Source organism: Protopterus annectens, chromosome 1.part0, assembly GCF_019279795.1.
Source record: "Protopterus annectens isolate FY-2018-M chromosome 1.part0, PAN1.0, whole genome shotgun sequence".
Taxonomy (NCBI): Eukaryota; Metazoa; Chordata; order Ceratodontiformes; family Protopteridae; genus Protopterus; species Protopterus annectens.
In genome coordinates this window covers 492,653,190-492,676,444 of record NC_056725.1, presented here as the reverse complement: position 1 = coordinate 492,676,444, position 23,255 = coordinate 492,653,190, and the positions used below count along the sequence as shown (strand labels likewise).

Below are 23,255 nucleotides of genomic sequence, written 5' to 3'. Positions count from 1 at the left end.
ACAGCCCAAAGGTAAATTAATCTGCCACTGGTCACACGCATTTGCTTTGAATGTGGGTTTCAATGAATGGGAGTTTCAAGGGCAGAGAAGCTCACTGTTCATGCTAAGTCTGTTTTCATTATGAGACTGTATTGTTTAAAAAATGGCTATCAGTCCTTGTGCTATAAAATTTGAAACAACATTTTTAAACATCTCTAATCATTGTAGGAGTCAAGAAGAAAATGTTATTCACACTGGCAGATTTGAACAGTGCTTATGGTAACTGGCAAGAAATAGCCAAGTAATGGGACACTGGAATGGCTGCGGGCGGTGATGCTGCCCGGGGGGGGGGGGGGCCTGATCCATTACCCTGTCTAGGACCCCATTTGACCATGTCCTGGCTCAAACTGGTACAGTGAATTCTAATTTGTTCTTGTAATAGGTCATGAGAGCATCAGACAAAACATCAAGAAACCCAACAACTCACGTATACAATAAGTACTAAACATATGTACTCAAATATAATAGGAGTTCATGCAAATGCAGACTATTTAAAGTGATTCTGCTTGAAGCAAGCCCCCTTGACCCCCATGTGAGGGGACATTGCCGTCATACTCACCTCAAGATACATTTCTCAATCTGTGGTCACTCCAACTGGGAAAAAGATGAGACACTTACAAAACAATGAAATAATAATTCTTTCTGTTAATGGTTAACTTAGAGAACCTTCAGTAACACTACTTAGACAGATTAGATATTACTGCAATAAGTAGCAAACAAGCAAATTACAAGCACTCAATATCTCGAAAAAAACATATCTCAAGCAACTTCATACCAAACTAATATAGCTCAAATAAGTCAAGGTTACCACCCAAAACTAGTCAAGTATATTATACAAGCACTACCAGGATGACTAAAAGGAAGAATGAATGAGGAATGGGAACAAATGCAAACTACAACTATATAAGTAAATACATCTGTAAAAAAAATCAGCAACACACAAAGGAAAAAAAAAAAAGAATGCAGCACTCAAGCCGGTTAGCAAAGAAGGTTATAGAGAAACTAATGGCACTCATGACATAAAATAACAAAGTAGATGAATAACCAAGAATGTGACTTAAAGCAGGAAGAAGGAAAAGCAATCAGAACAGCAAAGCCTTTCTATTAAGAAGTGGAATAAAGGATTTAAGTAAAATCCATCCATCTATCCACCCACAACACCTTTTTCCCATTTTTGTTTTGCATATGAGGTCAAGGTGTCACCTCAACAGTGACAATCATCTAGAGCTAAGGTTCACACCACTGGATGGCTAGCCGTGCAGTGGTTGTTCTTCCATACCGCACACTCGCACACACACTCACACCTATGGCCAATTTAGGGGGAGTTCAATCCACATACTGCATGTCTTTGGAATACGGAAGGAAATTAGAGTACCTAGAGGAAACCCATGTGAACCACAGGCACAACATGCAGACTCTGCACAGATGGCCTCCTAGCCGAGAACTGAACAGGGAAACCTCTTGCTGTGAGGCAATAAAATCTGCTGCTCAACTACAGCAAAGAAAACAAGGCAAAATTATTAACTGCTGATAGAGAGGGTGAAATAAGCACAGAGAGCAACAAGAATCAGCAGCGACAGTACAAATATTTCTGCTCTGATTTCAGAAATGAAAGTGAGGCCTATACCTTATATGCCATAATGAAACCACACTCAATCTACTTGCAGTGCAACAAAAAACTAATGATAAAAACAAACATCAAAGTTAAGCTTATATAAATACCACACCAGCATCTCTAATCAATAAATAAGTTTGGCTAAAAAGTAAAGTGTAATAAAAATATTAAACAGCACTCAGCAGAATTATACCCAAACCAGTTTCAGCCATGCCCTCGTCTTACTTACTGTTTACAATACCGAGAGCCATAAAAGCCTGAAAGGCCAAACGTAATCAAATAATGGCCAAGGGTTCATCTGCTACAAATCCAAGATAAAAGTACAACTACATAGTAACCCCAACCCTGGTTTCTAAAAAGAAGGCTGTACCCCATTTCTGAAACTTGAAGCTCACCTTAACTTGTGTATTTGCCAAGCAAACAGGTGAATTAGTTGTGATTGGGAACCACATTCACATTTTATAGAATAGCTGTTGCACATGTGAAGTGTATTCCTGAGACTTGTGATCTGCTAACAGTTACCAGTCCCTATAGTATTGAAATATTACGAGTACAACTGGAAAATTTCAAGTGTCTGCAGCTGTAAACTGCTGTACTTTAAATTTATTTTACATGATACTGTCATTTCAGAAAATATTAGAACAGTGGTGGACGTTTATTAATGATATAAAAGCAACATGATTAAACAAACCATGTAGAATTAGTAAATATAAAATGCACAGAAAATTTCTGATTTTATTTTTAGCAGCAGCATACTGAAGCATGGCCAGCTGGAAATGTTCAAGGAATGTTAATGCTTTATTTTTTTTATAGGCAGTGGCAAGCCAAATTAATGTACACAAAATGCACAACAGAAACACTTATCAGGTTGAACACCATAAGATTAAAAGAAAGGCATGGTCCTGTAAGAATGAAATTACATTATAATGCCAACAGAAAAAGTAAATACAATACACTTAATCACTCACTTTTTCACAGCCCTTAACATTGCAGCAGCACAGGTGACCACAAGGCTTGGGATTGATCATTGTTGGGATGTGTTCCTTTTCCTTCAAGTTGGTGAAGTACACCCGCCCACGTTCAGCCTTTTTTCTGTGGCGCATAAGAAAGAAGATAAAAATGACACCAACTACTCAAAAAATGCATTACTGGCAGCATAAACTACTGATAATAAAATACACTCTGTATTTCACCCAGTTTGAAAAGACAAATTATCTTTGTTTTGTATGTTACAGGCTATCTTCATCAATCTAATTTACTTTATAAGATGTTTGTCATAGGCTTGTGATTTATTTATTTTTTTTACCAAATATGGTGCTTTTCATTGTTAACTCTAGGGTACCTGCATACATTTTAATTGTTTACTGCTACAGTGATGCTAAGATTTATAACAAATCATTCAACAGACAAATTTCAGTCAAGTAGATATGTCTGAAGAACAGCAACTACAATAACAGCTAAGTAAAATGTAATTATGTACAAAAATAAAATATTAAACAATACAATAGAGTTTTTGTTTTTAAGACAGTCTGTTATGTTTCATAATGTGGCACATTTTCAAATTGAGGTGAAAAGAAACAAGTATATAAAAGATCAGCCTGCCAAATGTAAGTGCGTGTAGGAAACATAAAAGTTAGAAATACACATTCAAAAAATTACTTTAATAATAGCTGGAAGCTTTATTTTTTATCATAATGGCTATACTATTAATATTATCATGGAATGTAAGGCCTTACAAGTATAGACAAAAGGAAAGAGTAATGAAATAAAGAGTGCAAATAACAATGCTACAGGAGATACATTTGTAATGAAATGAGCATGTAAACTTGACAAAGAAAGGATTTCAGGGTGGATATTATCAAGGACAAAGGAAAGGGGGTAATTATACTAACTGTAGAGGGGGCTCCAGCAGTGATAGAAAAGTGGAAAAGACAATCATGGTAGACTTGGGGTACTAAAGGCTACTGGCAAAGGAGGAAGAATACAATAAGATTTAAGAAAATTTGGGGAGAAATCAGCTTTTAGCAGGGAACATTATTTACAGGTTGGGACTTGATTTGCAAGAGAGATAGGATGTATTAGGGGGACCCAGCAAGGAAAATATAACAAAAGAGGGTAGATTTCTGAAACAATTTATGAAAATATTTGATATGGAAGATGTGAATTCAGTAGCAGGAACTCTGGTGAAATTTATATATTATTCCCCAAGGTACAATAACTGGGCTAGACTAGGCAGAAATTATATCTCACAGGAACATGTGCAACTAACTGAAAGCTTTGACACACATCCAACAGCTATTTCAGATCATATATCAATAAAAGAACAAGATAAAAACGTAGGGTACTGAAGTAAAAATGCAAAACTGGCATGTTCCTACCTACTTGTTAAAAAAACAGGAATTTAAGGAATGGGTAGTGGAATTTATTCAAGAGTTATTAGGGAATATAGAAATATATTCAGAAGTTATAGCTAGTGAGTGGGATAAAATAAAAATAGAGTCTAAAATAGAGTAGAAATAAAAGAAAAAGAGATATGGTGAAGAAGTTATAGGGATTACTTAAGGGGTTGACAAAGATTAAAATATCGCAGAATAAGAGGAATCTCATGGAACAAGACGAGGCACAAATGCTGAGTGCCAAAGAGAAATTAAGTGAGTATCAGGACAACATGCATGAGTTAGGAGTCATTGCTATTAAGCAACTATTTTTGATAATTCCCCAACACAAAAATGTTTACCACAAAACCTTAGACAACAAAAGTAGAAAGATCTGGAAAGATGTTATTTATCTGTATTTTAAAAGGAGGGGATGCACCAACATCTTGGAAGAAAGCTGTGGTGGTTGTATTACCTAAAGGTGGTAAAGTTCTCTCAGACCCAAATTCATATATACCCATTACAGTTTTAAACCATGACTATAAAGTGTTTGTGTCTATACTAGCTAAACAAATGTCAAATATGTTGCCAAACTGATAGAGATGGATCAATGTGGTTTTGTAGAGAAGATGCAAACATTTGTCAATATTAACAGAACAATGATGATGCATAGGGAAGCAGAATGTAAGAAAATACTACTGTTGATAGTGGGTCTTGATGCAGAGATACAGTAAGCTGGGATTTTTTGAGTATGACAATGGAAGCAATTGCATTCCCTGATACAATAATATAGTTAATTAGATGAACTTATGAAGAATTGGAGACAGGAAGGAATTAAAGTGGGAGGGTTCCTCTCTGATCAGTTGTGTTTGAACAGAGGAATGTATCTCTATAGCTGTAAAATATCCCTTCAAATCACGTAATCCGAAATCCTATTGCTCTATCTAAAGGATCAACTTATCCTACTTGACCTTTGCCCTTTTCCCCTCTCCTTCAACTTCTTATTAATTACTATCCACAACTTCTCATCTGGTTGATAAAAATATGCCTGACCCATGTATAAAACTAAAGTGACTAAACATTTACATGGCTTGTATCTTGCTATCTATATCCATAAACAAGAACTTTCAGTTTCTCAGTTTTTGTATTATCTTTCGTATAGTCACTTCCCACACATCCTTAGTTGCATAACAGAATCCTTTTTAACCCACACCCTTTTTAACCCACACTCCTAAACACTTTATTTTATGTCCCCATAAATATGAGTATTGCTGAACCAGTTCATGTGTGGGTACACAATTTACAGTTATGACATTTGCTTTATCTTAACTAATTTTATACCCTGAAAAGACATTTAACAGTCTCAAAATGTTCCACAACACAGAGTTGTCCTTTTCTGGTTTTATCAGGTACAAAATAATATCATCTATAAATAAAGCCAGTTTTTCTTGATTAACACACCAATTATATCCTTGAATTTCTGAGTCCCTTATTTTCTTTGCCAATGGCTGTAAATATAACACAAACAACAGAGGGGGAAGAGGACTCCCCTGCCTGGTTCCTCTGTTCAGATATAACTTATCATGAAGGAACCCGCCCAGTTTAATTTTTGCCTTTAATCCCTCACATATCCTCCTAATTAACTTTATTATCAAAACAGGGAATGCAAATGCTTCCATTGCCCTACTCATAAAATCTCAGTTTACTCTGCTGAATGGCTTCTGTGCATCAAGACCTACCAACAACAGTAGTAGTTTCTTACATTCTGCTTCCCTCTGGATCATCATTGTTCTGTTACTGTTGTCAAATGTTTGTCTTTTCATCAAAAAAACACATTGATCAATATCTATCAATTTTAGCAATGCCTTTGCTATTCTTTTAGCTATTATAGACATAACCACTTGATAATCATGGTTCACAATTGAAATGGGCCTATATGAAGCTGTGTCTGATGGGCCTTTACTGATTTTAGGTTTTATGGCCACCAAAGTTTTCTTCCAGGATGCTGGTGATACCCCTCCTTTTAAAATACCGTTAAACTAAGCTAAACTTCCAGATATTTTATCAATTTCTTCCCTCCTAGCTTCCAAACTTTCTCAGGAATAACATCTGTTCCTGGAGACATTCCTGCAGACTGATTACACTTTACCAATTTTATCTTATCTGTTAACTGTTGAGCTTCAGCTACCTCTAACCTTGGCATACTTAGGTCTTCCATAAATGTTTTCACTTTTGCTTTATCTTGACTTCCACCTTTCTCTGCTTTTTACAATTTTTTTTCATAAAATTTCTGAAATATTTCTAATACTACAGGATCTCTGGTTATTTTTCTTGTTACAGGATCCCTAACTTTGACAACAATCCTTTCTACTTTCTGTTGCCTAAGTCATTGTGCTAAAAGATTTTGTGCTCTGAAGTTATTGCCGAAAAACAGTTGTTTAACCACAATCTTTCTATGCTCATGCATATTATCCAAGTACTGCCTTATTTTCTTTTTAGAAATCTGCAGTTGCACCTCTTCTTGTTCTTTGAGATTCACTTACTCTGCAATACTCCAAAGTTACTGCGTCAAGGGAGCAAGGGAAAAACTTGAACAAAACAAAGCTCTTTGACAAATATTCCTTTCATCCAAGTGCTACTTGGCTGTCACATAAAATACTGGCATGTTTCCTTTTAGTATCTGTGTTTTTGGAAAGTATCTTAACTGTGCGTACTCATCTAGCCACAAAGCTAATTAACTATAAATCTACTGAATTGTACTATTCTTTCCTGTTAACATCTGCTTGTAAGCTATGCTAATACGTGAGGAACAACATGGGAAGGTGATTATTACTTGTGTTTTTTTTTCAAAGGGACTCTGCCCACTAATCATAAACATGATCTACAAAATGAAGTAAACTAATTAAACTACATGTAATACAGCTACTGTATGTATTTATGCTTTACAAGAAAACTCTACAGCATAATTTGAAATGCTTTTTTACCTTTCTGCATCTAAGCTCATCAGCTTGGCTACATCATAACACAGTCGAGCTTCTAACACTGTGCAGTTTGGGTATCCTTCTCTGTAATTGAAAACAAAATACAGTATAAGTAATAATCTCTGCTTATTTATACACATAAAGCAGCTCACTATGGACAAGGTTCATTTTCATTGTGACTCAGTGCATAACTATGATGTTGTGAATAATTACACATATAACTTGCAATACTGTAATAACATTGCAGTGCAGGCGAGGAACTCTGTGGAAATAACTGAGAAATAAGCATTTCCTCACTAAAATGTACATTTGATTATCCCACCGATTCCTCATTGCAACAAACATGGGTATCAGTTAGTAATACTGCTATATTTTAAGTGGAACAGAGGTACAAAAAAAAAAACTATTAAGAACAGCTTACTTCTCATATATTTGCATGTATGATATATTCACTGTCACCATGTCACTCACATCATTTCTCTTCACTGAACAACTACTACATAGCTGCATTGACACACTGTGTCTTCAAGACCATGCATGTTAATGTGTAATGCAGAACAAACAGCTACATAGACATTGCTTTAAATCAGAATATCATAGTCAAAACAAGTTTTTATCTAGCCTCATATGGTAGAACTAGAAGTAACAGTCTTCCTTGCAGATGCAGTGATATAAGAAGGACCCATCCACCCCCCACTAACAAAAGAGTGACAAGTTCAGAAAATGAATGACATATCACAGCATCAGCACTTATACACTCAAAAAGGAAGACATTTTCTGTTTCTGCCTCATTTTGCCCTCCCTTCATTAATTCAATTTCAAGTCTTCAGATAATGTCACACATTTACTTATTTGTCTGTTTGTAAATCAGGGTAGAAAACTGATCGTGTGGACCTTTTTTAAGTTCATTCTGAGGATATAAAGAAACGCACAAAAACAGTACTGTAATTACAAAATGCTGTCAATGTATTACCAAGTTAGTTGTTTACAAATGTTGTGCAAACATCACACTCATGGAGATACCAGCTGCATGTAGGAATACATATATAGTTGCATATCACAAAATTTCCATTACAATTGCAATGAAAGTGAACTATCTGCAGCATTTACTATGTTCAGAAAGAAGAAAGGTAAAGACAATGTAGAAGGGGAAGGGCTGAATGCAGGGGTAAATGGGGGAAGGGGAAAGAATGTTAGGTGAGAAAGGAAAAATGTGTGATAGAATGCGTGTGGTTAAAATAGTTATGAGAGAAAGTGTAGTCCAGGATAAGTTAAACTGATTCAGTAGGCATCTATGTGATACAAAACATTACTGAGGCATTTGCACTGGCCAATTTTGAATTTGTTTTTAGTTCAAGAATGAATATGTAATAATGTGTGAAGCTGAATAAATGGAATGCTTTTGAAGGTTGATCTGAAGCAGGGGTTTAAGCCAGTTTTTTTTTACATATTGTACTCTAATGCCATACACATTAACCCTGCACAGTCAGGACTGGCCCTATGTGAAATGCAGCCCTAGGCAAAGGATTCCATGCCCCCCCCCACACACACACACACACTTTGCTGCCTTTTCTGTGTACTTCCATCCCCTTACCCATATACTGGCATCCTTAAACCATCCAGATTATTTATTTAAAATTATTTATTTTGCTTGCTTGTTTTCCTTCTCACACACTGTTACTCTTCAGGTTTTTTCTTACATCGTTTAAACATACCCTAACTGGATACAACTTTGCTATAATAACTGTGGAGGAAACGGTCAAATACATCCAGGAGCCTGAAAAGCCATGGGGTTCTAAAAGCTGAGATGCACTCTGGGATTTTTTTCCAACTTGTGCTCTAATGATGGCCTGAATAAAATCATGAGTAAAGAAATTATTTGGTTTTCATTTTTTTTTCTTTCAAGGAAGAAATAAGCTGTAGCCAATACTTAATATCAAAGCTAACTAATTAGTAGTCTCCAGACAGAGAAGACAAATGCTTACATGGACAAACACATTTTATTTGAGAACAGTGTCCATCTCCGTACCCTATGTGACAATGTGAGGTATCGCCAGCTATGCCAGGAGAAGCAGGGCAGTCAATGTGTAACATATGCCAGCACAGCTACATGGAATTTAGTAAAGAATTACATGTTATTTGAATATCAAAATGATTTGTGCAGATGCTTGTGTTGAAAATGTATTTGTAAAGTTGCTTGTGTTAAAAATGTATCAACAATGTGTCCTGCTGGTCAGAAGAAGAAATGTACATGTATTATTGCAACTGTTTAACTATATATTGTAACAGAGGATACCAGAAGAGAAGAGGTTAATCTCAATCCCCCAACTTTGAGAAATGGTAAGAAATTAAATTACTTAATTTAGGCCATACAGATTGTATTTTACAATTTTCAATGCAGCCAGAGCCAAAAAATATGTACTAGGAAGTTTCTGGCATTGTCTTTGGGGTGAACTAATCGCTACTCTTGAAGGGTGGAGGTTTGAAATTGTCTTATGACTTTCAGGAGCTGCAGCAGATCTTAGCAAGGCTCTGTGTGTGTATTATTAAGACACATGTGCTAAATATTGGCAGCTTCTAGCTAAGGGGGAAGCACAGGAACTAGAAGTTAGATGACCAGATATATGTGATGTCATTCTGTAATCCATCACTAAAAATAATTTTTAATGCTAGGTGAGACAGAAGTCTCAGGGCAGTCTGTTTTTGTAACTTGACAAGGAAGGACCCTTCCCCTTCTTCATCTTGTCTTGCTTTAGTAAGTAACCAGGGAATAATAATTCTTTAGATCAGTCAGGAAAATACAGTGAAATTAGTTAAGTATTGTTTTTCTGTAACTGTATAAACCTGTCCAGCTGTGTTATTGTTAATTATTCATATGTCTGAAACTCTGGTGTTTACTGTAAATAGATATTTAGCATTTTCATGTTCTTTTATTATTTATTAAGTATATTTAAAATTTTCATTGCGGCTGGTCTTTTAGAGAATATTTTAATCTCTGAGAGTACTTGTATATATTTGGTGACAGCTTTGGCCACTCCTGAAACCCTACTGCATTGGCCAGACACTAACATTTGTATTAATATTAATTTCACTCAGTGTAACTGAGTACCATTGTAACAGCCTTGAAAGAGCTAGCATTGAAGTGTCTGGTGGTGGTGTAACTATCTTATAGTCTGGGCAAATGGTGCCATAGATAGTAAATTTCTACCAGCCTTTCCAGGTGTAGGTGTGTGTGTGTGTGTGTGTGTGTGTGTGTGTGTGTGTGTGTGTGTGTGTGTGTGTGTGTGTGTCTGTGTCTGCACAAATCAAATCTCAAAGAGTGTGTGTGTCAGCTGCTTGGAGCAGGAACATAAAGCACTGGTTTTACAGACAGGATGCTGGAGGATTTGGCTTGGACACTCTGCTGAGGACTCAATCCTACAGCTGTGCTAGTGGGGAGTCTTTACTGGGGATCTGCGAGGAGAGAGAGAAACCAGTCCCCAGACTGTCTGTGTTCCCTGTGTGTACTTAAAGGAAATTGTGCTTGATACAGAGAGCTGCATCTAGAAATACTGGGTGTATCCATTTTTGTTCCAAGTGAACGTCACTCTCCAGTACGAGTGGTGAGGATTTGGGCTCCTTGATTACTCGCCCAGAGTGAGGACGTCACACCCTACACAAAAAATAAACAAATAAATAAATACATTCACCTTCCATATCCCTCTAGTTTTAAGACTGAGATGAAAGTGAAGGAACATACAACAGCACTCATATTTGAAGTTGCTGCTGTTACACATGTACACAGAATGCCTATATATCCCATCTGCCAAAAGACAGCCATCTTCTGTGGATGACTCTGATGTCAGACTGGGATGAAAGAAAAATAACATAACATATTTTTACCTGTTACTGTCAGACATAAATACACAGCATGCCTATTTACCATTACCCCTAAAAGATAGTCAGCTATACACACAATTCATGTTTGACTGTTCGGCAAGTGAAAATGATCACAGTGATGTGTAATGTATCACAGATTGTATATTGTTCCTAGACAAGCTATAATGACCTTCTGTGTACACCTCTGGAATTTAAGTTTAAGTAAAGATGACACACTGCACTCCGCCTCCACACAAGCTACAGTGACTTTATGCATACCTCTGAAGTTTAATTGTGAGAAAAGTTAAAGACATGAAAAACACACTATCCACAGCCCCCATACAAGCTACAGCAACTTCTCTGCACACCTCTGAAGTTTGATTGTCAGACAAAAATACAGAACACCAAATGCTTGTCTGCAGCCAAACTGGAGGAATGCCACTTCATCAATAAAATATTTTTGGGGTGTTGAAAAAAAAACAAGGACCACCTGAATAAATCCACTCAGAGAAGAAGATTATACATACTCCATAAATAAGGAGCCACAAACAAAAACTCAACCATAGCAGCAAGCACTGTGAGATAGCAATAGCAACTCACTGTGCCATGGTGCCAATGATCAGTTCCTTCCACACAACCTGCCCAGTCTACCACAGCCACTTGAGTACAATGCAGATGTTTGTGATGGAAAGTGAATGTAATTATGGCCAACTTGCTATTCTTAAATATACTGCAACCCCCCACAACATACACAGATATACATATGCGTATAAGGTTTCACTAAAAAGGATCAAAATTTCAGAACATCAAATCTCTGATCGTTGAAGACCACAGGATCTAAGTGCTGAAATATCAAATCTTGTAAATGGAGATCACTGTACAGTGCAGAACGGAAACTTTACTGTTCTGTTCTCTGTAGTGCTATCTCGTGGTTGTAATATTTAAGTTGCAGGAGGCGTGGGGAGTGCAGCGGGGTATGACCCCTGCAAAAATGTGAAATAAGAACTTTTTACATTTTAGTTTTTTTTTTTTTGTAGGCTTGATATTTCAGCACTTCGATCATCAATCAGAGGTTCAATGTTCTGAAATTTTGATCCTTCATAGAGAATCCCTGTACAACTACATTTACTTCACTAAATATAATACATTGTGATAAACAGTGATCAAAGAACAACTGGGTGAATGACTTTAATCCACAGATGACCTCCACACCAATCAATTACAGCCACTTTCTTGACAGCATATACTTCAGATGCCTGACAGTATATGTATTCCAACTTAATTCCCACAAGTACACCTTTATTCCTGCAAACTCAAGACAATGACCATTTAGCTTGACCAAACAGTGAGAAGATCAGACAGACATTTGTATCCACAGGTACCCCTAGAAATTATATTCACTTTTGTTGTCCTTTACAGCTGAAATGTCTGACTGTGGTTAAGAAAAAGAATAATAATGACCAAAGTAAGTATTTCAAGTTAATTTCACAAGAACACAGAGTAGAGTACTTAAACATACTTCACAACTACATATTAGCCTTGCAAAGCCAGAATAAAGATGTTTAAAGTGAGCAAATAAAAGTTACACCTTTTGCATAAACAGGCAGACCTTACTCAGCAATTACAGTAAATAATAATAATAATAATAATGTACTTCACATTTGTTTCACAAAATAAACAGTAAAGTGTTACAGCTTACTTCACATAAATGCACACTACTCATGTAAAGCCAAATTAATGAATGTTTAACCTGAGCAAATGATAAAAGTCAGTTACTGTCCATAGACAGCCCACCCAGCAGCTATGGTAACTTTGTTTTCTGTGTATATTTCAGATGTCTGATTAGGACACAAATTATGACCATGTTAGAGTGTTTTAATCCTGTTTCACACAAAAATTGCAAAAATATTCCAACTTGCAACACACATCACATTAGTCCTGCAAAGGCAGAATAATGAATAAAAGACAACAGTCAGTATTTTTATGTATGCCATCCCCTCCTCCACATACACCAGGCAATTCTAACTACTTTGTTATCTGCATGTATTGCCAGTGTCTGGTTGTAAAATAATAAAACAAATAAAATAAAATATAGGCTGCAGCATTGCATTTATTTTCTACTTCATTTCACAAAAGCATGGAGCTGCTTACCAGCCATATCAAAGTATTCCATCAGTCTTGACAATAAACATACACTGACTATATCTGGTTGCCTGTCAGGATTAAAAAAAATGTACATCAGCCATTCTGCACATTCTTGTCCCACACTTCATGCTACTGCTATTTCCACCATGGCCATTTCAAATCTGGGGGCTTTCTGTTCTTCATTGTGTAGAACAGCAACAAGCAGGAAGCCCAAAGACTGACTGGTCAGGAATGCAGCTCCTCACCCACAGGGCACCAGGCACCAAAAGTTGCATCTGCAGCAAAATGCAGTATACTCCACTATTATTAGTATTACTCAAAACAGTAAAACCAACTGCATAAAGATACATTACTTCTACTATTTTCTGATAAAACCCTCTGCAACTACAAGTATACTACAGTGTACATCGTATACACTTGCCAATGCCTCGTCTTGTAGGACAGTGCTGTTAAATCTTACTCAGGAAGTAGATTCCACTTCTATAAGACCTGTAGAGCTGCATATATTAAGCTAGGTAATTAAATACCTTTGGAACAAGTGAAAAATACTGACCCTTCTCCAACTTGCTGAATAAGTTTTGAAATTACCTCAGAGGGGCACATCTGTAACTCAAACTAGTAACTAATCAGCCACAATGATAACATCTACATCACCACAGGATAACATACTCAGGAAAAAGCACAAATTAGTACTTAGACTGATGGATCCCATTTCACTTGACCCAGTAGTTCATAAAAGCCCTACACATATTCAACTTATGCGCTGCCTGACAAAGTAAACTCAGGAATAATTTCGGGCAAAAACTTGACAGGAATGCAAACTGTGACTCTTCCCATGATGAATGGCATTTCATATTGCAAAGTGAAATTCTCCTAGCATTGGTTATTTATGTTATTATCAGCCATAACCATAATATTTCAATTCAAATGGTCTTGCAGTATGAAGGGATCACAACAAGTCAAGATAATGTCCTTAGAATGAATATTCAGATCCTATTGAAGTACCATAGCTGTAATGAATAAAAAAAGTGCTAAACGCTTGTCCTTAAAATACAATGCTCTGCATTTAATGAGAGACTGATTTATTTTTTCAAGATTTATCTTCACAGTGGCAATTAAATTTTAATATACTTTCACTGTGCTCTCCTTCCTTGTCAATGAAATTATCTAACAACAATCTCAGAATGAGTCAGCATGTATAAGATGAAGCCGTCATTAAAAAAATGATCCGAACTTTTACTTGCCTCCCAAAAAGGGCACACACCCTGGTTGGCTCTCTGGCTCAGAGGATGGACTGCTTATTGCAATCCAGGTGACCAGGGTTTGATCAGCAGCCCCCGCACTGGCTGGGATGGAAAGGAATGAAGATGCGAGACTCCTGGAGGATAGGGGTGGCTGCATGCACTCAGGAGCACAGTGAGATGGTGAAACTTCCCTGGTGTACATGCACACACAAAAAAAAAAAAACACCACAGTGCTTCCTAGGGAGGGGAAAATGCTGTTTGAAGGGAACACTCTTTTGGAAGTGAGAGGACAGCCCCCAGGGTCAGCCCACTGCACATTCTTCTCAAGAGCACAGACTATGAACACGCTATCAGCTACAGTCAGAGATGGGGAAAGCTGATTGTGAAAATATGTTTGAAGGTGAATCAATACAGAGAAAGCATATTGCACAGGAATACATGCAAGCAGAGGCAGGGCCAGAGGTTAGGTTGTCACTAAGACTAAGAGCAAGTTCTGTGTTTGTACCTCACTAATTGACAACAGTGACGTCTTTCCACAATGTAGCTGTGCTGCTGGAAAAGATCTTTCTCTCTGTTTTTAAAGTAGGAGGCTCTAGTCTGTTTTTTTGTGTTGCATTTTGTTTTGTTTAAAATGTCTAGTGTACCCCAAAAGTTGCCAGACGTGATTGCTTACAGAAGCTTCACATTTCATTACATTGTTATGAATGGCTTACATAAACAGAATGTTATCCAAGGTGTCTATATATGCCCTTTGAGTTCATGGATAAAACATTAAAACTTTGATTGCTGGTGACCTGTTTATTCAGAAACTATTGTAGTAGCTTATTAGTAACTGAATGTAATATTAATGGCTGACTGCGTTGACTAGTACAATAAGTACAGAACAATGTCAGTGTATGCTGAGTGTAGTGTAAATGGCCATTTTAACAACCTCTTTGCATCTCATGGCTGACAAGGTAAAGACAATAGGACAGCAATCATTCAGGATGTAGGCTTGGAGACAGATTGTGTAACTAGAATAATTTGTTGGTAAGGATTCCATAGAGAGTAATGTGTTTTAATGTCAGTGGGCTGGGTTTGGATGCAAAATTCATCACTTAGGCAAGTAAATAATTGAGGGGCATTCTGTCAGGATACGAACTACTGAGTTTGAGGCTTTCAATGAAGTTTGAAGCCCTTCAATAAAATGACACAGTTACACTTTAGCAAAGACTCAGTTTCACTAAGTAGGTTTGATACTGCCGAAGAGATGGAAGCAGGAACATAGGAACTTCACAAAGTATAAGGTTATGCCTTCCTATGAGACATTTGGATTACAGCCAGGTGCAGTCAAGGTCAATGTTATTTGAAAAGGAGGCAATATGTCTTGAAGGAATATCTTGGTTATTTTAAGAGCATAAGAGTATCCCACATGTGGTGTACCTGGATGAGAACAGTGAAATGCATCACAGTGATGTTTCAAGCAGAAAGACAAAGCTATACTTGGTTTTATGAAATATTGCATTACTTTATCAGTATTTGATTTATATGTGAAATAGCAGCCTCTGAAGACATAGTTTTCCTAATGCTGTCTACATAAACAAAGCAAACTATTAGGCCTCATGTAGATGGTATGTCACTGAAGCCAGTGTCAGCGGACTGAAGGCTGGCTTCTACATCACATGCTAAAATTCAGGCTGGAAATTTGTAAGACATAAGAGCCTAACTCACTGTTTTGCTACTGCCAGGAGAAAACAGGGAATTTGAGAAGATGCACATAGCAACCCAACAGAGTGCTTTAGTGAGACGTTGGCAGAATGTATATGGCTTAGAAGCAATGTAGATTTATGTAGAAGTGGGATATGAAGGGAAGATAGGCAGAAAACAAAATGGTGACCTAATTAGCTACTGTCACTTTGCAGCAATATTTGAGATGCCAATATGCAAAACAATGTTTTCGGAGATGCATGTTTGCACCAATTGAGGGTCTACTACAAGTGCTTGTGACACCGCTTGCTTGCTGCAACTTGCTTGAAAAAGCAAGTGCTCCAATTCCTATAAGCCTGATTTCCCATTACAACTCAACCCTTTCAAAACCCAATCAAATAAAAAGTACAGTTTTGTACCTACCATAAATGTAGATGTTCGAGTGCTAATACAGCTGCAGTAATCACAGATGGGTTTTCAGCCGTCAGGCAGTCCCTCGGTCGGCCGAATTCCAAAGTCTTGGTCCGGCGTCGGTTGTCGTCGCTTACTCTTCTGACGTCAGGAAGGCCAGAGTATATAAGACACAGCCGACACCATGTTCTTCAGTCTTTCTTGCCCCAGATGTCAGGTGCCCCCAAAAGGAAGGCAATACATAAATAAAGCTTATCTACATATGCAAGCAATGCAATATAATGCAAAATCAGTGTAAGCAAGCAAATAAAACATAGCAGGATAACCCAGTCAGGTGGTATGAAGAGGTTGTTAGGCCCCATGCCTTTACCAAGTGGGGAAGGAGGGAGGGAAACCTATACTGCAGCTGTATTAGCACTCGAACATCTACATTTATGGTAGGTACAAAACTGTACTATGTTCATCATGCATACAGCTGCAGTAATCACAGATGGGTAGAGTCCCAAAGCTATGCATAGGGTGGTAGGTACTATGAGGAACTGGGTTGAGCCAGAATGCCCTGCAAAACAGCAGTGGCAAAGCCTGCTCTTGTTCTGGAATATAAGGGCAGGTGGTAGTGTTTTGTGAAGGTATGTACAGAACTCCAAGTGGCTGCCTCCAAAATATCCTTAGTAGGAACACCTCTGAGGAAGGCTGTAGAGGTGGCTGTGGCCCTAGTGGAGTGAGATCTGATACCAGTAGGGACAGATTTCCCATGATAGGAATAACAAAATCGTATGCAGTGGCCAATCCACTTGGAAATGGTCTGTTTTGTAACTGGTTTCCCTTGAGCCCCTACGGCATAGGACACAAAAAGTTGTTCTGATTTCCTGAAGGACTTTGTTCTGTCCAAATAATAACGTAGCTGCCTATGGACGTCTAAAGAGTGTAACAGCCTTTCCCCTTTGTTTTGAGGGTTAGGATAAAAGGTAGGTAGGTGTATGGCTTGATTTAAGGCTACCCTGGATACCACTTTTGGCATAAAAGATGGGTTGGTACGAAGGGAAACCCTGTCCTGATGGAAGATGAGGAAGGGCTGCACCGTCATGAGGGCCTGTAGTTCAGAAACCCTACGAGCTGAAGTGATGGCCAGAAGGAAAGCTGTTTTCCAGGACAAATATTGCAAATCTGTTGAGGCAGCAGGTTCAAAAGGAGGCAATGTTAATTTTTCTAGTATGTAATTAAGGTCCCAGGCTGGTATTGGTTGCTTCCTTGGAGGTCTTATATTATTAGCCCCTCTTAGGAACTGTCGTAAGAGTGGGTGAGAAAATAAAGGAGGATCCGTGTTGAATTCCACAGAAATGGCTGAGGCATGTATTTTTATGGAAGAAAATGAAAGTCCACTCTTCAGCAGTTCAGCTAGGTACTGTAACACCTGAGGCAAGTTCAATTTTCTAGGGTCCTGGCCTCTTTTCTCATTCCAACAGCAAAACTGCTTCCATTTTGCGGAGTAAGCCTTTCTAGTAGATGGTCTTCTGGCCTCCAAAATGACATCCTGCACCTCCTTGGAGAGTAGGGTCTGTTGTGGTGTTAAGGAATTTTCCATGCAGCGAGGTTGAGTGTTTTCAGCTGACTGTGAAGAGTTTTGTAGATGTTCTGAGTCAGCAGAAGAGGCATTAGAGGCAGGGACCAGGGAGGAGTATGTGTTAGGCTCCTCAGGAGTGGATACCAGTGTTGCCTTGGCCAATCTGGAGCAATCAGTATCATCCTCGGTTTGTCTGTTCTTGCTTTCAAAAGCACCTTGGGCAGAAGAGGCAGAGGTGGGAATGCATAAACTGTCCATGCTGCCCAACTGAATGAAAGGACGTCCACTTTCCAGGCCTTTGGATGAAAGATCCTTGAACAAAACTTTTTCAATTGATGGTTCCTGTGGTTGGCAAAAAGATCTATGTCTGGCCTCCCCCATGCTTGGATTATCTCTGTAAACACCTGAGGATGTAACTTCCATTCATGTGGATCTGTCATATTTCTGCTTAGAGTGTCTGCCAGTGTGTTTTCCAGTCCTGGCAAGTACTGTGCTTGAAGTTCGATTTGTCTTTCCAGAGCCGAGTTCCAAAGAGTCATGGCTAGTCTGCACAAGGGGTATGAATGTGTTCCTCCTTGTTTGTTTATGTACCACATTACTGTGGTGTTGTCTGTTCTTATCAGTAATTGTCCTGGATGCAGGAAGTCCTTGAAAGCTGTAATTGCATTTATTACTGCTAGCATTTCATTTTGATTGATGTGAAGGTGCTTTTCCTTTTGGGACCATCTGCCCTGAATGCACCTGTCCTTCATGTGCGCCCCCCAGGCGTAATCTGAGGTGTCTGTGGTTATGACTTGTTTTGCTTGAGGCTTGCAGAATGGAAGGCCTGTGTTTACTTGACATGCTTGGGCCCACCATAGAAATTCCTTTTGCAAACATGGAATTATTGGTATAATTGCTTCCAAACTGTGACTGTGTTGAGACCATAGATTTTTTAGGTACCATTGAAGTTTCCTCATATGCAGCTTTGCACATGGGATTAGAAGAATGCAAGATGCCATGAAACCCTGAGCCTGCAGGATTTTCCTTGCAGTAAGCCTGGTACTTTTTGCTAGTGTTTTGAAGTACTGAGATAGTTGCCCTTGTTTTTCTGGCGTAAGGTATGCCATCTGGGTGTTTGTGTCCAAGTTGGCACCCAGGAAGGTTACTTTCTGAGATGGTGTTAGCCTTGATTTCTCCTTGTTGATGGTATATTCCAGAGAAAGCAGTAACCGTGTCACATATGCCAGATGTTCCAGTAGTATGTGTTTGCTGTCCGCTTGGATCAGGCAGTCGTCCAGATAAGGGTAAATTTGTATCCCTTGAAGTCTGCAGTATGCAATCACTGATGCCAGGCACTTTGTGAATACTCTGGGTGCAGTAGATAAGCCAAAGGGCAATGCAGGGAATTGATAGTGGATTGAACCTGCAAGAAATCTGAGGTATCTTCTGCAGCTTTGTCTGATTGGGACATGCAGGTATGCCTCCTTGAGGTCCAATGTTACCAACCAAAACTCCTTGCCCAGCATGGGAAGAAGTTGCTGTAATGTGAGCATCTTGAATTTTGGTACGAGTAGAAATGTGTTTAGGATGGATAAGTCCAGAATGGGTCTCCAGTCGGTTCCTTTCCTTGGTACCAGAAAAAGTCTTGAATAAAAACCTTGACCTTGTTGGTGCGTAGGTACCTTTTGTATAGCTCTCATGTTTAGGAGCTTTGAAATTTGCAGTTGTGCCTCTGCCCTTTGATTTTGTGGCAGGTTTGGCATGCCTCTCATTTTTGGAAGAGTGTGAAATTGAAATTTGTAGCCTCTGTTTATAATGTCCAGTATCCATTTGTCTGTTGTGACAATATGCCAATTGCTTGCAAATAATGCTAGTTTCCCTCCCAAAGGTGCTGCCAGCTGAAACTTGCTTGGCATGGAAATGAGGGAGTCATTGGGTTTGCTTCCTGTATTGTTGTGCACTGTCTTCACCACCTGCTGGAGATTGCCATTGTCTGCCTCTATAAGGTCCTTGTGATTGCCCTCTGCCCCTTGTGCGTCTGTATCTACCTCTTTGGGGCTTGTCAGTGGCTGGAAAGGACCAGTTTTTTGAAGGCCAATTTCTGCTAAAACGTGGTGGTTGGACCTGTAAGAAAGCTTTGACAGTTTGCATAGATTTGGCTTTTTCTTCCATTTTCCGTAGTATCTCCTCAGCATTAGTACCAAATAGTACATCCTTTTGTAAAGGAGCATCAAGAAGTTTAGCTTTCACATGATCAGGCAAATTTTGTTCCCTAAGCCAGGCATGTCTGCGAATGACTGATCCTGTAGCAGCCACTCTACTGGATGCCTCTAGGGCATCATAACCACATTGTAAGGTGTGTTTACCCACTTGCTCTGCACTATGCATCATATCCTGTAACTCTTTTAAATCTGGTTGTTCAGGTTGAGACATTTTGTTCCTTAATTGTGATAACAGGTACTGTTGATATTTAATCATATGAAACTGACAGTTTAAGGCCCTCATGGCTAGGGTGGCCGAGGTATATACCTTTTTACCCCACCTTTCTAGAGATCTGGATTCCCTTTCTGCAGGAAGTGGATTCTTGGCAGTGGATGCCTTTAATCCCTTGGGGCCTTGTGAAATGGTTTCAGGGTCAGCATTATGGCCTTTGTAGAGAAATTGGTGAGAGCTGTGTACTCTGTAATACCTATCAGGTTTTACTGGTGCAGGAGGCAGAGAATCAGGGTTAAGGCAAGCCTCCGAATAGACATCATCCAGTACATCCAAAACAGGGGGTATAGCCAGAGGTCTGTGCTGAGGTAACCAAAGAAATTCCCTAAGTCTTTTCTTGGAATCTGAAAAATCTTGGCCTTCCCAATGGAAGTGTTCCCTCAAGGTGTGCAAGGTTTCCCCAAAAGAAAAATCCTCAGGAGGGGATACAGAAGGAATGGACTGTTCTGCATCCGAATCCTCAAAAGGGGAGTAAGAGTGTTCCTCTGCATCAGAATGTTCTGATAAAATGGATCCCTGATCAGAAGAGGGAGATTCTTCCTCCACTCTGGGTCTCTTGTCAGGAGGGGGCTGAGAACCTCTGATAAGAGTAATTAAATCCTCAGCCATTTTAAGCATCTGCTTCTTAGGCATGGGTCCAGGAGATGGGCCCTGTGCAACAGGCCTCGTGGGATGCCTGGCTGCTTTGGATTTAGTAAAGGCCTTAATTGAAAAGGAAGATGAGGGCCTAAATACACCATGGGTGGAGGTGGACCTGTCCACATTAGTAGGCTCGACATTAGCAGGGGCTTCGGTTGTAGTCTAGGAAAGGGCCGAGGACCCAGCGGTCTCGGGTACAGAGGACACCGCCAAAGGAGTGTCGTCGGTAGTCAGGGACTGCAAAGGCGTCTCGCTGAGAACCGGACCATGTGTAGCCTGTTTTGGCGGGCTTCGCGTGTCGGTCCTTTTCCTTGCGTTTTTTGGGCAAAACGGTAGTCGGAGTGTCCGACGACATTTTATAATCAAAAGCTTTACCAAAGTAGTGTTGGGCGAACTCCGCCCGACGCTTGATAGTGCGTTTATTGAAGGTAGCGCAAAAGTGACAGCCCGAGACGTCGTGGTCTGGGCCCAAACAAGGTATGCAAAGGGAATGGAAATCCTTATGCGGTATTTGCTTCCCACAAGAAATACAATTATTAACTTTTTCTGACATCGGTCTGAGGCAAGAAAAGTTTCCCCAATGGGGTACTTAGCTTTAATGAAGACTTCGGTTCCAATTTTTTCGTAATTCAAGAGCTGGCCGACCGGCACTTGCGAACTGCTTCTGCTTCGGGCACCGTGCGGCAAAAAAGACTGAAGAACATGGCGTCGGCTGTGTCTTATATACTCTGGCCTTCCTGACATCAGAAGAGTAAGCGACGACAACCGACGCCGGACCAAGACTTTGGAATTCGGCCGACCGAGGGACCGCCTGACGGCTGAAAACCCATCTGTGATTACTGCAGCTGTATGCACGATGAACATCTGTATAGCCCTACCAAAGCCCTAACTCTAACCCCAAAACTCCAACTTAGTTCCTAACCTGAATACTTACTCCCTTACTTTAAAACTCTAACCACCCCAAACCAAAATTCCTTGACCAGTCCCCAACTTTAAAAGTCCCCTCCTTCTCCCTAAATCTATAACTGTCTTCCTGAATACTACCCCAATCTGCACTCCCACCCTGTCCCACTCCCTTTCAGTTTGAGCAACAGCAGGCAGCCTACACAAGCTACAAGGAGCATGAGACCCTGTCTCTGAGACAGTGGTGTTCCACTACTTGGGACATGAGCACTATTTTTAGAACCATGTATTTATTTATTAAAAGCATTGTCTACACAGTGTTATGAAATATTACTCACATTAAACAACATATACAGATGAATTTTAAAAGCAGAGATGTTAAAAGAAGTTGTCAAAATCAAGTATTTTGACAATCTGCAGTGTTTTCAAAGCCTCAGGTAAAAAGCTACTATAGATTGTACACTGGTCACCTCTCAAGCGCAGTCTATCCTACCATGTGACAGCACTTGGTTTTCTACTTTAAAATCAAAAATTTCAAAGGGCGTCCATACTCTGTCTCCTTGGGTACAAATTCTGGGCATTATGTTTTTCAAGTCAAACAGATCCTACATCAAAGTTACCTTAGCCAGCAAAGCCTTCTAAATCACGGCTCCTAACTTACAGAACTGACATCCTGTTCTGTTTAGAAACAAGACTAATGTGCACCCCTACTGCTCACATTTCAAAATTTCCTTCCATCCCATCCAGGAATCTCTTCTTGCTAGCACAGCACAGGTCCTATAAGACATGCTGTCTACTCTAGACATGACTGATACTACTTTTTTTGTATAATTTTACTCAGAGCCTTTTTTCTCCCATTCTATACGTTTTCATACTCCCATGCTCATTCTGGCATGTTTGCCTAAAAACATCATTCAATAATGTATAATTATTAATCTCGTAACTTAGATTCTGGCACCTTGAGTTACTAATCCACTGATGATCTAGGTTGATGAAATACATGAACTAAACTACTTCTTCCAATAACATCTCCATATTCCCAAGATGTGGAATAGCACTTAACACGTCACTACATCAATGTAGCTGGAAAACATAATTCTAACTACAAAATTTAATTTTCTCTTGCCATGTATGACCGACTTACTAGACATATTAGTTGCAGTACACTCTGTTGAAAACACATTTTGTCAATAGACCTTAGTGCAGTTTATTTTGATCGAACTCTCTGCTTCTCAATTGTTTGAGACATCTAACATATGAACATTGACATAGAAACTAACTAACAAGAACTTTGGTGTATGGTATGTGCTTGCTGTTAAT

At 39.1% G+C, this 23,255-nt stretch overlaps 1 protein-coding gene across 2 annotated transcripts in view; it reads right to left on the bottom strand.

Moving 5' to 3' along the window:
• TMEM63B (transmembrane protein 63B) overlaps positions 1–23,255 on the bottom strand; it is a 2,399,602-nt gene that overhangs the window by 1,389,780 nt on the left and 986,567 nt on the right. For both annotated transcript variants that reach the window (XM_044060665.1, XM_044060674.1), the window contains 2 exons: positions 7,014–7,094; positions 2,623–2,746 (listed from right to left, as the gene is read on the bottom strand). In XM_044060665.1, coding sequence (XP_043916600.1) covers positions 2,623–2,746; positions 7,014–7,094 — 205 coding nt within the window. The remainder of the gene's footprint in view (positions 1–2,622; positions 2,747–7,013; positions 7,095–23,255) is intronic.